General features: G+C 33.7%; 1 protein-coding gene and 1 long non-coding RNA gene across 2 annotated transcripts in view; both read right to left on the minus strand.

Moving 5' to 3' along the window:
• Nucleotides 1–1,690: 1,690 nt before the first annotated feature.
• LOC127851773 (uncharacterized) lies at nucleotides 1,691–4,615 on the minus strand. Its single transcript, XR_008035936.1, has 3 exons — nucleotides 4,394–4,615; nucleotides 1,977–2,045; nucleotides 1,691–1,745 (listed from the first exon to the last, which is right to left on the minus strand). It is a non-coding gene; the product is annotated as an uncharacterized LOC127851773 (long non-coding RNA).
• Nucleotides 4,616–13,557: 8,942 nt separating this feature from the next.
• Nucleotides 13,558–17,946, minus strand: part of LOC127849851 (receptor-type tyrosine-protein phosphatase O-like) — an 8,697-nt gene continuing 4,308 nt past the window's right edge. The window contains exons 5-9 of the mRNA XM_052382602.1: nucleotides 17,872–17,946; nucleotides 16,927–17,081; nucleotides 16,196–16,331; nucleotides 15,486–15,567; nucleotides 13,558–13,625 (exon numbers count right to left, since the gene is read on the minus strand). The exon at nucleotides 17,872–17,946 is cut by the window's right edge and continues 48 nt beyond it. Coding sequence (XP_052238562.1) covers nucleotides 13,558–13,625; nucleotides 15,486–15,567; nucleotides 16,196–16,331; nucleotides 16,927–17,081; nucleotides 17,872–17,946 — 516 coding nt within the window. The remainder of the gene's footprint in view (nucleotides 13,626–15,485; nucleotides 15,568–16,195; nucleotides 16,332–16,926; nucleotides 17,082–17,871) is intronic.

A 17,946-nucleotide genomic window follows, 5' to 3' on the forward strand; every position in this document is an offset into this window, starting at 1 on the left:
GAGGTCTAGTATTGCCCAGGGAGGTGCTCTGATTGACTTCAGGATATCAAGTGTAGAGATGCAGCTTCTGCCGGGCTGTTATGCATGTTTGTTAATATGTATGTAGACAATGTTTCTGCTAGGTAGCCAATCCTATTCTGCAATGCCATGTATTTGAGTTTTATTTATTTCAAGTTATTTCTTACCAAGTTCGTTCAAGCTAATGCTATAATGTGATATGCATATATGTAACTTGTTATAATTTAGCCTCCTCCCTCTCCAGAGGATGATAAAATACTATATGGGTCTAATTGCTTTATTTTCATACTATAGAATACACATTGCAATTAGTGATATATAACCTCTGTGTGCTAAACGTCTTTAAATATCCATGCTTAATAACTTTAGTCAGTTTATTTAATATATTATTCTGGTATAATAATAATTATGGTGTTCATAATCTGTATCTACAGGTATCTGTACTTGAGTAGTTTCAATTTTAGCCGATTGCTTGGATGATTGTATGATTGTCTAATTAACTAATTAATTAAATAATTGATTGGTTTGATAAATAATTAGTATGATTGTGATATCCAACATCGTGTTGACATGTATTGTTCATTTTGTCATGCTTAACATTTTAATAATTTATTCTAAGTAATGTAATTGTATGTGCTATGTTGTTATCATGTTAATGTTTAGTTTATACGTCGGCTTTAAAAGCTCTTTAGTGCTTGTGTTAAAATGTATTATATACCCGACTTTATAAATAAATATTACTTGACTTGATTTGACTTGAGGCCGAAACTTGTATACATTTGACGATTAATGCCGACATCAGTCGGCATCAAAAAAAAGTATTATTACGGGTACATTAATTAAATACCAATAATTCATTGCTTATGCAATACAAGACATAAGTTACAATAAAACATTAAATATAAAGCGCTTGGGTCACCGCATAAAGACGGTCAAAGGCAATCCAACCATAAATTGCCTATTTCTGCATTTGATTATTTATAAATGACTTTTCAAATCAATCAGGCAAAGATTTGTACGTAAGCCAGTACAAACTTTCGTAAATCTAAATGTGATGTTTGATTTTCTTCCCGTTTAAGTATAACCAGGACGAAAAATACAGACTCTTGTGAAATGCGACCGCTTTAACTTGTTTATTTTGTTAATTTTGCACATTTATAGATACGCCTAATACTTTAAACATTCGTGTGTTGTATCGGTGTTTTAATGTCCTTAACTAACAACTCGACCTTATATTTGTAAATCAGACGCATATGCTATGTCGCCTTCATTTGTCGATATGTAACCTCCAAAACAGAAAATCATCTGCTGTGCTCTTCTTGATGTTTTAGGGCAAAGCCGAGATGTTTCTTAGCTGTTCTATTATTTTTTGCAGAGATTACTAGAATCTATAAGAGTGTCCTTATAAATTGTATCTATGTATACTAATTAATATAATGTAACAATACACTTTTTCAAATATGATATAAGCTTTATCGAATTATCAATTGTTTTTATATGAACTCGCATCCACACATAGCGACTTATATGATTAAGAACGAGCGAAAACCGTATATAATTATTTAAAATAGACTGGCTTGTACATCTTTCAAAAGAAAATTATTTACATAATAGACTTGTGTTTGTTTTTTCATTTCCATCGTTACTTAGTAGATTAAATTTAATATCTTACATTGTCCATATGTCGTATGTTCACCGAACATAAACGTTGAAACAATGAGAACTACCTGAAATGAAAAGATTTAGTATTATACATGGTGTATGTGTTTGCATGCATAACCTCTTAACAATAATATAATGTGATAAATGAACTAAATAACGTTACAATTATGACTTTGATATGTCTGCTGTTTTCTTTTCATCAGCAGGGTATGTGATAAATTGAACGGATTTACCTGTGCTGTTCATGCCACATAGGAAATAGACGCATATATAGTACAAGCGTCTTATATGTATACCTTGAAAATTACTTTGTTTTTCATTGTGTAATTTAACGACGGTCACAAAATGGTCTGAACTGCTTTCTCCTGAAATACAAAATGATCATGGTGTGTTTTGTTGTTTCATGATCTTTTTAAACAAGTAATTTTTTTTTCAGTACAGTGCAACCGCGCGTTTGAACGGTTAGAAAAATGTCGGATCAGTGTGGGGATTTCATATTACAAACGCGCGGTTGCACTTTACTGAACAAATACTTATTTGTTTAAAAAGAAAATTATACTTATAGAAAACTCTCACGAATGAGCGAGCTCTCCACTTTATCCCATTACAAATGGTGAAATATTTAAAAAGAGATCCTAAAAATTGTTAACTGGGTCGCGCTTTATTCTCCCAACACAGATCTTTAAAAGTCACGTGGTATAGGCCCCGTGTTAAAGATACTGAATCTGGTGTGGGTATTTTTCTAAGCATTGCGTTGACATAGTTATCGAAATATATAAATAACAAATTCCTATTGATAAAAGATTTGAAGTAATCTTAAAACTTGTTGGTATTGCCTATTAACAGGCCTTTCAAAATGTCTGTATGTTTACAATTCGCCGGTTACCATATTGATGTCGATGAGTGCCGGAGTTTTATGAGCTTTCCGCGGTAGCCTTTACACTTCTAATATATTTCAGAGATAATCGTCATTGTTAATTAACGACGTCAAAAATACTGACAGCTTTATTATTTTGATGGGATTTTTTACGGTTTTTTTTACTTAGTATGTCTCTTATTTAAAGCATACGGCAATCATTTAAGTTGGTGTCACCTCTTGGGCTAAACAATGTTAGCGGACGATAACAATGTGATTTGTAATTTGTGTGCTCCACTGTTGTGCGACCCTACACTGACGAATGGACTCGACACACCGATCTTCTTTCCCTGAGATGTCAGGCTCATAGATCTGAAACGGTCTGATCTCCAGTCAAGACTGGACCTTAATACTGTAGACACAGATTGACTTTCAACTGCGTTTAGTCTACAAGCCTTTGTCAACGTCCATTGCGTCAGACGCGGCAGACAGACCCGATTTACGCTTTTTGGTTCTCTAAAAGTCAAACGTATGTCTTTGGTGAAATTTGAAAGTACGCGAAAAAATCTTTAGTTTTGACGCGTGGTCACTTCAAAGTTAACGTACCGTACATTCGTTAATTTGTGCATGCATCGTGAGTCAGACTCATTGTGTTCACATGGCTTCAGTCGTTTATCATGATGTGTAACAATGCCAAAAACTGGAGAAAAAAAAAAACGTTTACGGCGAGGATTCAGCTGAAATAGCTAAGCCGAATAGGTTGCAAAAACCAGCACGACGGCTCGTGTAAAGACACATAAGTCATCAAGTTACTCTCGTACAAGCCCTCTCTATTATGTGTCCAATGTATACCTATAACTTCAAATCACAAGAAGACGTGATCGACTTATCGTCAACGTGAGTCGAAGCCTTTTAAAACATGTCCACGATTTGCACTATTGCCAAGATTGATGTCAATATCTGGTAATATATGAGTCGTGTTCTGAGAAAATTGGGCTTAATGCATGTGCGTAAAGTGTCGTCCCAGATTAGCCTGTGCAGTCCGCACAGGCTAATCAGGGACGACACTTTCCGCCTAAATTGGATTTTTGCTAAGAAGAGACTTCATTTAAACGAAAAATATCATAAAAGCGGAAAGTGTCGTCCCTGATTAGACTGTGCGGACTGCACAGGCTAATCTGGGACGACACTTTACGCACATGCATTAAACCCAGTTTTCTCAGAACACGACTCATATGATAGGATCATCACAACAATTCCAACATAAGACCACTATTTCACTCCGGCGCCAATCGTGATTAACTGAAACTTGCATTTAATTAATCATAACTCGACTTTTATCATCTTTTTGTCTATGTCGAAAAGCTAAGCGACGTTTGTAATATGACAAACTCTTGTCTTAAAAGTTATAAAATACATTGATCAAGATCCCACATCCTTCACGCAGCACATTCTTAATAAGGTTTTTTTAACATACTAGCAATTGATTTAGTCTGTCGCTGTGATAGATGAAAGTTTAAGGGTAATAGATGGGATTGCCTGATGACAAAAACTATTTAAAACAAGATGTGTTTGTGAAACACTATGTCCCCCCCCATATATTTGACCTTTGACCTTGAAGGATGGCCTTGACCTTGACCTTTCACCACTCAAAATGTGCAGCTCCATGAGATACACAAGCATGCCAAATAACAAGTTGCTATCTTCAATATTGCAAAAGTTATGGCCAATGTTAAAGTTTGACGCAAACAAACAAACCAACAAACAACAATCAAACAGACAGGGCAAAAACAATGTGTCCCCCAGTATAGACTGGGGGACATAAAAATCATGAAAATATCACATTCAGTTATTTACCTCATAATAATATCCAAACAGCTCACACTCTGAAAGCGGATCCTCTATTGAGTTACAATATACCCCCTTTTACAACGCGCATAATCAACAATTTGCGATTGCTATCAAATATTTGTAAAGTTTATTACATGCGCAAACCTTATATTAAAGATTCATCAATATTAAGTGATAGCCCACAAGGAAGCTTGAATCACAAGATCCTTGGACGCTAGCAAACAAAGGCGTATGAGGAAGAAAATATGTTACATGATATAAGGCAAGATAGCTTTGAAATCGCTATTGTTATGAATAGCTACAGGAAAATATAAACGAAATGTTCAAACGCGCTGAATTTCAGTAGTGTTAATTTATTTACAAATATGCTTGTTTAAGTTTACTTTAACAATTTTTCATGCTTGGGTAGTCGCTTCTCAATCTTCTCCTCCTGCCCTTAACCCTTTGCATGCTGGGAAATTTGTCGTCTGCTAAAATGTCGTCTGCAAAATTTCTAAAATTAGCATTTTCTTCGATTTATTCGAAGAATACTATCAGAATAGCAAACAGTTTGGATCCTGATGAGACGCCACGTTCTGTGGCGTCTCATCTGGATCCAAACTGTTTGCAAAGGCCTTCAAAATTTGGTTCCAGCACTGAAAGAGTTAAAAAAAAAACTATTTAAAATATATGTGAATGGAATAACAACACAACATGAAATCAATTGGAATCCAAAAAAATACGCTTTCCGTATTATACTCTATATGACACTGGAATCAACATAGGAACATGTTTTGAACATTTTACTAGCGTATTATTTATGTTCTTCTATGCCACAAAGAACTTTAAAATGCATTTACATACGTTTTAAACACAATTACAATAATATCTCCAAAATAACTCCTTATGCGGAATTCGTATGAAGAGAATAATACTTATGATGCCATCATGTCACGCATTCAGGCACGCACACAATTTTGGAACAATGTGAAATATAATAAATTACTTTTTAAATCTTTGGATTTATCATAGTAATAATTAATGAGAAGACCATGATGATCATTGAACGATAACCTAAAAATCTCACAGGTACATACTCAAGACACCCAGTTTGGGGCAACTTTGACTAAAGGGGCATTACTTGCGAAACTCTGAGTCGTGTCATTTTAGTTAAGAATTTAAAAAAGTTTTTATATGTATAAGTCTGTATGAATCATGGTATAGTTTTGACCCCGGAGCTATGATCTAAACTCTAGGCCTATTTGATTTTCTAGAAGGGTTAATTGTTTGTTGTGTTGTTGTTTTTTGTTCAAATGTCAAATGTGAGCCCTGGGGCATGGTCAGCATTCACCCGAGAGGCATGATTTGAATAACATAGTAGAGGACATCTTCAAGATTTGTCCTATGTATGTCAATGTCAACCAAGTGACTCATATGCGGGTATAGTTTTAACACAAAGGACATTATTTAAACTAATTTCATAAAGAACCTCTAGATGATGCTTAATGCCATATATTAAAAAAGTGTGCTATGCTTTTTCAGACAAGAACATTTTTTTAAGGTTTCCATTTAAAAGTCCATTTAAAACTGGGTACGCCCGAGGTGACGCCAGTTTTACCTCAGATTCAAATTTGAACAAACTTCGTAAATGGCCTCCAGATGATATCACATGATAAATATCAAAGCCAGGGGCATCGCGGTTTAATACGATAAGACTTGAACGACTTTCTCTAAATAGCTAACGCAAAACTGTTACCTGGGGCGAGAGCAATTCTGACCCAAGAGAAATAGTTTGAACAAACTGTGTAGACGACCTTTCGCTGATGCTTCATACCAAATACTAAGGCTTTGTCTTTTCGGTTTCAAATTAGATATTTAAATGTAATCCCTATATAAGTCTATGAAAAGTGGTAAGCCGCGCAACGGGAATAGTTTTTACCCAAGGGCATTGTTCAAACACACGAAGATTACCACAATAAAATGCTGCATGCCATATATTAAACCAGTGCTACTAGCGGTTTAAGATACAATTATAAGATTGTTCTTTTTTAACACCTTTTTGGGCCCCTTGATCTAATTTATCAACAGACCGGAACGATGAAAACAAACAATTGTCATAGCGGAGCACACAAGCAACATTAATTAATACATATGTGTACTGTTTCGTCGAATTCTTCCAATCAGAGTAGGATAATATTTTGACGGACGCATTTACGGACGTATCATGGTTCATCAAAAGCCTAGTTGAGCCAAAATTGCAGCCACCTTCTGCGATGCGAAATATATTTTGTTGTTAGGTTGTGGACTTGGCATGATAGTTAAGATAGTAGCGTTGAAACGGATTTCTTTTTTGAAATGCTAGAATTAAATGTGATCGTGTTGCACTTGCAAATCAAATGTTAACTGATGCTACTGCTCTAAAGATTTGTTAAAATCGGTTAATTGCATGAACATAGTAGCTGATATTCAATTGAAATAATGTTGTGTTAACCTGACAAGTAACCGTCAATCAGCACCATTGTATCTTCAACTATCGTTATAGATATACTTTGTATCATTAGGCATAGGACTAAGGCTCTTGTTTGACGACGAGATTATAAATTCACAATCTCATATTTACGGTATCGGAACAAGTGCGCAGCATAGTTCCAAATTGTTTGTCCACTAGTACTTCAATTATGCTTCTAGCGTGGTATTTGCTTATTTAAACAGGTAAATAATTAACACGGTTTGCCATGTTGTGATGTAAAATTTCCTGTTATATAAAATGATTTATCCGCGTTATGTGCACGTGTGCTCATGTAAAATAAAAGGAAATTAATGAACGCCTAAAAGCATAATACAACAACGCTAAGTTTTAACAAATACTTCATGATTGACAAATTATAGCATTTTACGACAATGAATCATTGTGACTTCTGCCGAGTTTACGTTGGCCTTTCAAATAACCAGTAGGCAGACGGCAAAAAAGCCCGCGTTTTCAGTTGTCTTAGTTTGAGCAATGTTTAGCTGTATTATTCAAGTGTCTGTAAATTGCACAAATTATCCGTGCTCTGTGAAAATGGGGTTTAATGCATGTGCGTAAAGTGTCGTCCCAGATTAGCCTGTGTAGTCCGCACAGGCTAATTAGGGACGACACCTTCAGCCTAAACAGGTTTTTTTTTGCAAGAGGAGACTTTCTGTAAACGTAACATACCATAAACGCGGAAAGTGTCGTCCCTGATTAGCACCGCAATCATTAAAATCCCTTTTTACAGAGCACGGCCCAAATATAAGTTGATCATGTCACCTAAATATGCAATTGTAAAGCATCCACTTATTAAACAAAATAATTCCGACATGGTTAGATAGTGCATCCTACAGGGCTAGATAGTAAAGACCCGGTCCTTTTCAGAATTATACATGTATGTATGTATGTATGTATGTATTTGATTAGAGTTCGAGCCAACCGGAAATTCGAGCCAAGCGAGTTCGAGCCATCGGGTTTCGACTGTATTTGATCTGTGCTCTGTGAAAAACTGGTATAATTTATGTGCGTAGAGTGTCGTCCCTGATTAGCCTGTGCATTCTGCACAGGCTACTCGAGGACGACACTTTCCACCTAAACTTGATTTTTTGCTAAGGAGAGACTTTCTTGAAACGAAAAAAATCATAAAAGATGAAAGGGTCGTTACTGATTGGCATGTGCGAACTGCACAGGCTAATCTGGGACGACAATATACGCACATGCATGAAACCCCCTTTTCACAGAGCACGGCTCATTTATTTTAAGGTGGCATTAGTTGAAACAAAGGTTGAATACATTTATCCCATGACAATAATTAGTTTGTAAAAAATACGCCAATAATGTCTAGGTTTGGTGCTAAGTACAAAATAATGCATGTTAAATACGTTTGGTACGATTGAAGAATACACATTATGCATTTACTTAAAAGGAATCTCCATCTTTCAGAGGCTTCTTCAACTTCCATAAATCTTTGCATAAAGTAAAAAAAACGTTTTGAATAATGTCAATTCCTTTGCTCTTCTTCTGGCCGGTATGATGCATATACGAATGATTTGTGTCTTGCTCTGTGAAATCTGGGCATAATGCATGTGCGTAAAGTGTCGTCCCAGATTAGCCTTTGCAGTCCGCACAGGCTAATCAGGGACGACACATTCCTCTTTTATGATATTTTTAGTTTCAAGGAAGTCCCTCCTTACCGAAAATCAAGTTTAGGCGGAAAGTGTCGTCCCTGATTAGCCTGTGCGGACTGCACAGGCTAATTTGGGACGACACTTAACGCACATGCATTAAGCCCAGTTTTCTCAGAACAAGGCTCATTTGTAAAAAAGTCACGATTTACTACATAAATGTTGCTTAAACGATGTGTGATTATGTATTTGAACGATTATGAAGAGGCTAACAATATCATCAACAGTGTTAAGTAGAATGGTGCATAATGCAGCTCTGTTAAAGAACAACATGTTACGAAGTAGACACTGACAGTAGCATGAACAATTCATTTTTTTAAACATAAGTTATTGATGACAAATGAATGCAGGAATAATATTAAGGGTTTCAGAAAGCATTTTTTGTTTGTTTTTTTAATAAATTACTCCGCAAATTATATTTTATGAATGTTTTCGGAACAAGGGGTTGCAAACTTTAAAATAATGCTATTGGTTTTCTAACAAAAAACTGTTACTATGAGACTACTGGATAAAATTCACATATTCTACAAAATATTTATAATTCTGATTTTTATTCTTGAAAAGTATCTTCTTTACAAACTATAAATAACACTTTTGATCAGAAAATACATCGATAATGATGTTTAAGTAGGTTTTTTTTTCAATAAGCATATAGCCTATTTTCTAGTATATTCAGTCACTCTTCAGAGTTCATTGACTTTTTATACTGAATGAAAACATTTTCAAAAAAAGTTAGACATTTAATTAAACAATTCATGTCAAAATAAAAGCAAAGTAATTGACATATCAGCTACTTCCTTAATAACATGACAATTCTAGGATGGCACCCTAGCAACTTCGTGATTAATTAATATCTTCTAATCAATCTGTAATGTCATCATTTTTCTAGGAAACATTTTATGTTTTTAATATTTATTTCAAGAAATCAATAAATTAATATTGTTTTAGACTAATTAAGACAAACGTACTGATTTAAAGTTACTGTTTTGAAATTTATTGGTATTTTATTTGACATGTGTAGCAACTTTAGCAAAATATTTAACAAAGTTTTTTTTCCAAACTACAAAAACATTTTATTTACCAAAAAGTAAATTATGTTTTATAATTTCTTAATTACAAAGAAATAACTCAAGATTCATCATATTTGTGTCATAATTTTGAAAATAAGTATGTGGTCGAAGTTATAAAAATTTATGAAGCTAGCGAAAAAAGAAGGATAAACTGAAATGTGTGGGTTTTTTTCCAATATTTAATGCGCTATATTTGAGGCGTCTTTTTTAAGGAATTATGTAAAGAGTTCCTGACCAAAATTATGGTTATATTACTTTTAAATCATTTACTTATTGGAATACAACAAGAAAGTGGTAGAATATTTGCGGAAAACATAAGAAAATCAACGCAATCTTGTCTGGGGAAATTTTCCGAATGGTTACGGAAATTACCGATCGTCGGTTTCTGAAACAGAGTATGTCGCGGTTTCCGAAAAACAAAATGACTGCATCCAAAGATTTTAATGTTACTGACTATAACTGGTTGATAAATGTATATTTTCTTCCCGTTTTATTAAGTGGCAATTACAAGGCCGATACACTTGAAATGTGAAGGCTATTCAATCCTTTGGCCTTTGTCTGTCAATATATCTGTACGATCTGCAATTTCCGTTAGACAACGGGGAATCAGACTATCTTGACAGACACAAAATTTAATCAGAATTATTATGTTTTCCATGAATATTCTACCACTTTCATGGTGTATACCAATAAATAAATGATTATCAAGAAATAGCACTTTGATTTCAGTCAGGAGCACTGTCTATAATCTCGAAAACAAATACTCTAAACTGTTTGGTTTACAATTTTGTGATGTAAATAGCTTGCATGCAGCATGATATTGAATGTTCTATCAAATTAGTGATTTCACTATCTTGATTGAGTGATTTCGGACTGTTAGATCCAACCAGAAAAGAGCTCTAAAAAGCTATTAAGACCCATGTAAAGCGAAGTAATAAAGAACCACTTTTTGTTCACTACCCGAAATGTGACGTAACGAGTTGCCTCCCTTGTTGATTCATGCTACTGACAGTGTAATAGTATCAAAACACAATGTTGAAATACAATGGTGATAAAGGTAGCTCTATTAAAGTACAACATGAGACGTAGTTTATACTTACAGTGCAATAGTACAAACACGTGTTGAACTAGAATTGTGATAAAGACAGCTCTAGTAAAGAACATGTGACGCAGTAGACACTTACAGTGTAACAGTATCCAATACACAATGTTGTTAAATCTTTATAAGGACATTTTTGTTCTCATAAATAGCAATAATGATACCATCGTCAAAAAGATACGAGCGTTATTACAAAAACAATCATGTTAAGATTTTAAACACTCTCAATTTATTTCTATTACTTTAAACAAGAGATGTGTTTGTCAGAAACACACTGCCCCCTATTGCGCCGCTTTGAAGCCATACATTTGACCTTTGACCTTGAACGATGACCTTGACCTTTAGCCACTCAAAATGTGCAGATCCTTGAGATTCACATGCATGCCAAATATCAAGTTGCTATCTTCAATATTCAAAAAAGTTATGACCAAACTTTAACGAAGGTTAAAGTTTTAGGAACGAAAAATGCAATGATATTTGACCTTTGACATTAAAGGATGACATTGACCTTGACTTTTCACCACTCAAAATGTGCAGCTCTATGAGATACACATGCATGCCAAATATGAAGTTGCTATCTTCAATATTGCAAAAGTTATAGAAGTATAACCAAGGTTAAAGTTTTGTGACACACACATACAATGACTGACTGACACAATGACAGACAGACAGATAGACAGACAGGCCAAAAACAATATACCCCCGATGTTTCGATCCGGGGGCATAAAAAGGACATTGCCATTTGACAAAGCGACTTGGTGGAAATACGCGGTACTTAATATGCATGTAAGGACTGCAAAATCGAATTTCTCAAGTTGACCAATACTGTGTTGTAACATTTAACCTTTATGTACTTTCTACACTCCATATCATCATGCTAATCACGTATGGCAATTTATATGGAAATACATCCATGGACGAATATGTAACCTCCGGAAAGAGTATCAAGAACGAAATTCATTAATTAGAGAAATAACCTTCAATATTGACCTAGACTTGAAACTTAGGGACCTAGTTATAGTCACTCCCTCTCGAAATAATGAGCGCTTATGGAAAATTATTTGGAAATTCTGGAAAAAGAACTTTATGTTGCAGACGTATATTTACCGCCGCCAGCCCTGCCGACCGCGGCCCTCCGTCCGTTCGTTTGTTCCCATTATTGGACCTTTATGTTTGAACGGGAATATTAAAGAAGCGTTTTACATCAATATATAAAAATCAAAAGAAAAAAAGTAGCAAGCATACATTGCAATGAGCAGATATTGTCAGTTGTGAAAAGAATACAAAGGAACGTATGTTTTTTTTGTTAAATAAAATAATCGAAGGAAAACAATAAATAAAAAAAATGTTTTCAATATAAGAGGCTTTTTCATACACATCATAGTTTAGAAACAAAATTATTTGGAGGAAATGACTTAACATTTTAATATAGATACAAATAAAATTAAAATAAGCAAATCATATCATGATATATAAAACATATATAAACATGCATGCTCGTGAAACATAAAACACCGATGTTTTGTTAATTGTGGGAAAAGTAAACACACAATTAATATTTATATTTAAGTTAAAGAACTCTTGATTACAGTTTATATTCAGGGTTAGATGTGCTTGCAAATTATGCCGCTAGATAAATAAAACAGCAATATCAATAGTTAATAATCAAAATGCACAATCTATAAAATTAAAACTATGTAAGAAGTTTGCATCAATATCAGTTCTCGTAAAAGCAAACAATTAAATAGTATACCTTAACGCAATATATGAGTTTTTATGTCTATAGTATTTTTTTTTTTGGGGGGGGGGGGTAAACAAAAGCGAATATTTAATACAAAATAAGCATCGATGTCCAATTACATTTAGGTGGAATAGAGAACTTATAAAACATATATGCAGCTGCAAAAACATCATTTATCATATTCACTAAAAGATATATTTGATAAATCTCACCCAATTTTTGTTTCGAAAACTCAATTGCGCAATCAAGGTAGTTTAACTATCATCCACGACAACACACAAAGAATTATATACAATAGAGATAGTAATAGGAACATATGCACTTGTTGAAATGAATAGTGTCTTAATTTTTTGTTTATCACTCATGACCAGAATGTTCCTTTTCACTTACTATATTTTGTTTACAATTGTTTTTGTATTTTTATCTTCCTCGATAACTATTCATGTTAAATTGAACTGAGTACGATGAAACAAGAGCCATTGTTTGTTTAATTACAGCTTTCATTTCACTTTCACACTTTTTTTTCAGTCACTTATATATTATTAAATAAGTGAGAACAAGTTTTTAAAAATGTTTACATATGGAACAATACATAGTCGCACAATATAATGCATAACAAATACCGCGGTTGAATATATTTTTATATAAGTATTTAGATAATACTCATAATCAATGATTGTTTACTTTGCATATATAATATTATGTAGTTGCTATAATATGCATGTACACATTTGATTTTTTTAGTTCAGTTCAGTTTCAATTTTAGCTCTTTAATAGTTACCAATTTTAATATTTGTTAACACTTAACATTCTTATAATCGAAACATACATATATACATATATTTCCATATGATCATACTATCGAAGGTGAAATACCTCAACCCATATGCAAATAGTTAGATAAATGCAACGGTTCGAAATGCAATTATAACAATACAGCATTCATACAACAGAAAGCATGATAAACAACTGAATCGATATCTCATATGTGCCTTATATACGCCATTAGAAGCAAGATCATCTATCTAAATTTGGTTTATCAAATATGCGTGTGTGTGTATGACAGAGCTATGCCACATGTATCACACTAGTCTTTCTGAAATGCCGTGTTTTCGTAGGTACTGTCACCACCAAATTTTGTGTTCTGGTAAACAGCTGAAAATCAGTACAAAAACATGTTGAAGTTGATTTGACTTATGAGAACATAGAAACAAATATACATTCCTCTTTTTAGTTATAGTACTGTATTCAAAAGTATCATTAAATTATCAAACATGTTCATGTAAATTAAATTTATCGTCATCCAGAGGAACTTTTTTTGTCCTCGGAGAAACAAACAATCAACGTTATACACTTAATAAATTATGCCCGTGTTCAGAAAGTGACTAACATATTTAAAAGTAAGTTGTATTTAAGTGGCAATCATGTATTTAGTATTTTTATACGACATAAAAAGTGTATGCGTGAAATATGAACATGTACACAAAATCAACGGAATATGTACTGGTTCCAAGCTGTGTTAAAATGGAACAGTAAGAAAACTAATAAATCGTCTTGAATTAAAACATTTTCTTTATATATATATATATATATATATATATATATGTGTGGATCTTCCTGTACCTTAATCATCCATATAATGTTATACGCAATATATTGTGTCTCCCCTTATAAATATGGGTACTCCCCTTATGTTCATAATAAAGTAAACAGGTATTAATGATAATTAATGACAATAATAGTATACACTCACTCTTTTCTTAAAAATGGAACTCCAACCCAAATAACACTATGGTCACTAAAGTACACGGGCTGAACCTGATCCTGTCTGTTGTAAAATACCGTGTCTAAAACACTGCCTGTCTACACGTTTGACTTGGAATCAGGTTTCGAAATGTAGAAAACTTCTGACCATTTAGGACTACCTTGTTGAAGTGCCCCAGAATAAATATCCTATCAGTGTCCGGAATGACCCCAGTGAGCTCAAACCTCATCAAAGGTAGAGGACCATGCAAGGTACCTACATGCCAAATATATAATAGATCGGTCAAATATATAAGGCGCTATGAGAAAATGTAACCAAAGTTTTACCTTGAGAAAATCTATTATTAGCCTCGGTGACCTTGACCTCTGCCCCAGTGACCGCAAATTTTATCAAAAGGTAGAGGTCCATGCTAGGTACCAACATGCCAAATATGTAAGAGATCGGTAAAATATTGAAGGCGCTATGAAAAAATGTAACAAAAGTGTGACGGAAGGAAGGAAGTAAGGTAGGAAGGAGACACTGGCAACTATATGCTTCCCAAAAATTAAGAAGCTTGAACTGTTGATAAAGTTGATCTAGTGTTTATTTTTGACGTTGTTTATATGTATTCGTGTTTTTGTAAAACCTTTACAACGGTTCAATCCTCCATTTTTTTTGTAATGTTCGTTCCAAGGCGGTGACCCGAAATACTATAAAGTTTATGTTAAAAGTTGTTTTACTTGTATTGTCCTTTTGTTGTATTAAAACTGAAAGAAACGAGAATTTCTCCCATGTTAATGTCTTATTAATGATCTTACAACACACATAGGTAACGACTGAATCTTTAGTTATCAAGAACTATTTTATTTATGAATATTAAACTTTACATAAATAAGTTCTGTCGTCTGTTTATTAATAGTAAAAGGCCTTAAATCAACATAGTTGTTACAAAAATAGTTGTTGTTTTTTCAACTTGAGTATCGGTCACTAATTGAGCATAAGGCTTCGTTCCGCTATACGTTTTAGGTCTTTCTGGTCGATTACTAAAATGCCCTCATTGTTCTTTACTTTTTCTTAATTATATTTTTTTTCTATAAAAACCGTAGTAGAAGGACTGAAAGGAAAAACATGGAATATGTTATATTTTCAAAATATAAAATTTGGTGTTTAGCAAGTACACTTCTTCACAAATTGTATGGTAGCATAAATGCATCTAACGTTGTTTATTGGAAGATCTCATGAGCCTTATTGTTTCCTGTATTTTGACTTACGCTCCTCCACCTCTTCGTACTCGGTCTCATCGTCCGTTGTTATGAACGCTTTCAGACATTCATGGATGTATACATACTGGTCCTGCAAAGAAGAATATTTGTATATGATGTTTCATCATTTCATCTCTGTAGCGGACGATGCATTATCGAGATAAATCCCCTTGTCATTAACGTACCTTTTTAGCTTTAATGATATTAATACGTATATGGCAGTATAATTAATTCATTTTTGTCTATGGCTTTATGTAATGGATTAAGTGTTTTCAATTATTTTAATTTAAAACAATGATTATTCAAGAAACTGTCATTTAAAACAATGGTAAGTTTCTGATACATGTAAGTTTATAAGCTTGGCAAGAACAACTGAAACATTCATCAAAGCTCAATGTTCACATTTCTTACCATTGTTAGTTAAACGTTTCTGTGTTCAACACTTACCTATTATATTCTATATTATAATTATGCATATTTTATGGATACTTCTACAAACGACTTGAACGTTTTAATGCTGAACTTTTGATCGCGATATTAAAATCTGATGTTATTAAAGAGCCGCAAACATATTCATTAGAGTTACTTCAAATGTTTATTCTCATTTAAAATTATCTTATTCCTAATATAACAAATCATACGTCTGTAAAACTTTATATGAAATAAAGCTGTTTTTCGTTTTCATTGTTGCACAAAGTTCGTGTATTACATCGACAAACCTCAGTCTGCACCATGTTGCACCGGTGTTCCCTCATGTCCAGAACTATTTGATAGATATCTACGTCGTCATGGTCACGAATGTGTTGAAGAAGATGATCAACGGCAATGTAGGTTCCGGTCCACCCAACCCCAGCACTTGCAGATAAATAATGTTGTTTGTGTGCGTATGGTTATCTTAATGCTATTGTATTGAACAGCACGTACGTATTGTACACACGCATTTGGTTTTGTTATAAAAAAACGCGAACCAAAACAAAAAGTGAATCTCAGTAAATGGCAAAAACTAGTGTACTCATCCTAAAAAAAATATTTGTCTCTTTACAGCAATGAATCTTTAATGTGTATAGGATACTACTTATAAATAATGTTGAAATATTAGTATTTATTGTGTAAAGATAAATGTGTATCGTATACATAATTATGTCATAGAGGAACGAATATAACACGGTCTATTCTGACCTCCCAGTCAGCCTGCTAGCAGATAGCCAGCCTCAGCCTTCGGCTTTGGACTTATAGACATAACAAATTTTGTAAAAGTTATATTTACTTTTAAATTGGAAAGGAGCGATGATATTTATACAATTTTAACATACTTTTTAATATTATATAAAGCTTACAACGACATGCGTGTGCAAGCATCGTTTATTATTTGCAAAACATTAAATGAACGGGCGTGTATATAAACGATACATCGAGGAGGATAACTACAAAAGTGTGTTATCATGCATACCTGCAATGCACAACAGTGGCATTATCATTTCCAGGCTTAACTTTGTGTTCTCGGACAGTCTTCACAAAATCTAGAAGCATCTTTGGGTCTTCTGGGCATCCCATATCGGGAAAATTCAAGTAGCAAAAGTGTTTTACAGTGCGGCATTCTTTTTTCTATGAAATGGAACGGACACGTGCGTCTAATGGTTTACTTATCAATCAAGTTTTGACGGATAGATGGTGCGTATTGGATGTGGTACGTATCATGAATGTTGGGACAGATAACATATATATGATAGACACGATAAGTACATTATCGATTCAATAGTTTTTCCCAATCATAATTTAACGTTTAAATAATGTTTAGCTAACACGATTATATAAAGAACAGGAACACAAGCAATTAATTAAAAAACGTTAGACTGTAAACACATTTAGTCGGAGATGGGGCAGTTAAAAATAGTCATGCATCTACAGTGGTTTAACTAACAATACAATGGCTATGGACGCACAACAACTACAGGGAATATATCAAACTACTACTGATAAGTCAATGACCATTCAATACACAGTTCCAATACCTGCAATGGACCAGAAGGGGTCCATTTGGAAATCGAGGCCAATATTGGCGGACTAACGTGATAAAATTGATCAAAGGCCAATACTGTTGCGGACACCCAAAATCAGGCCATTGCAGGTAATGAAATTGTTTTACCTTTCGTGATTTGTTTTTCCTGTTTAGTGGTAAATAATTAATTGCTTCATAATGATGAAACATATTGTAGTTAAGCTCGCCTTGAACAAGATTTTAGTATTCCGATAATTTATGTATATGTGTAAGAAATCACGTAACTATAGAATATTGAACAATTTGCTTAAATAGAAAATAATGCATAACGTAAACGGGAATCACTTCTGATTAAAATATCAAGTATAAATGTTTAGTTCGGATTACAGCACTTACAAATCTAACTTCAAAAATCCGTAGCGTGTAGTGGGAAAGGTTGGACTCGGACTGGATGGAGACAATAAGATCACC

Source organism: Dreissena polymorpha, chromosome 11 (assembly GCF_020536995.1).
Source record: "Dreissena polymorpha isolate Duluth1 chromosome 11, UMN_Dpol_1.0, whole genome shotgun sequence".
NCBI classification, from domain to species: domain Eukaryota; kingdom Metazoa; phylum Mollusca; class Bivalvia; order Myida; family Dreissenidae; genus Dreissena; species Dreissena polymorpha.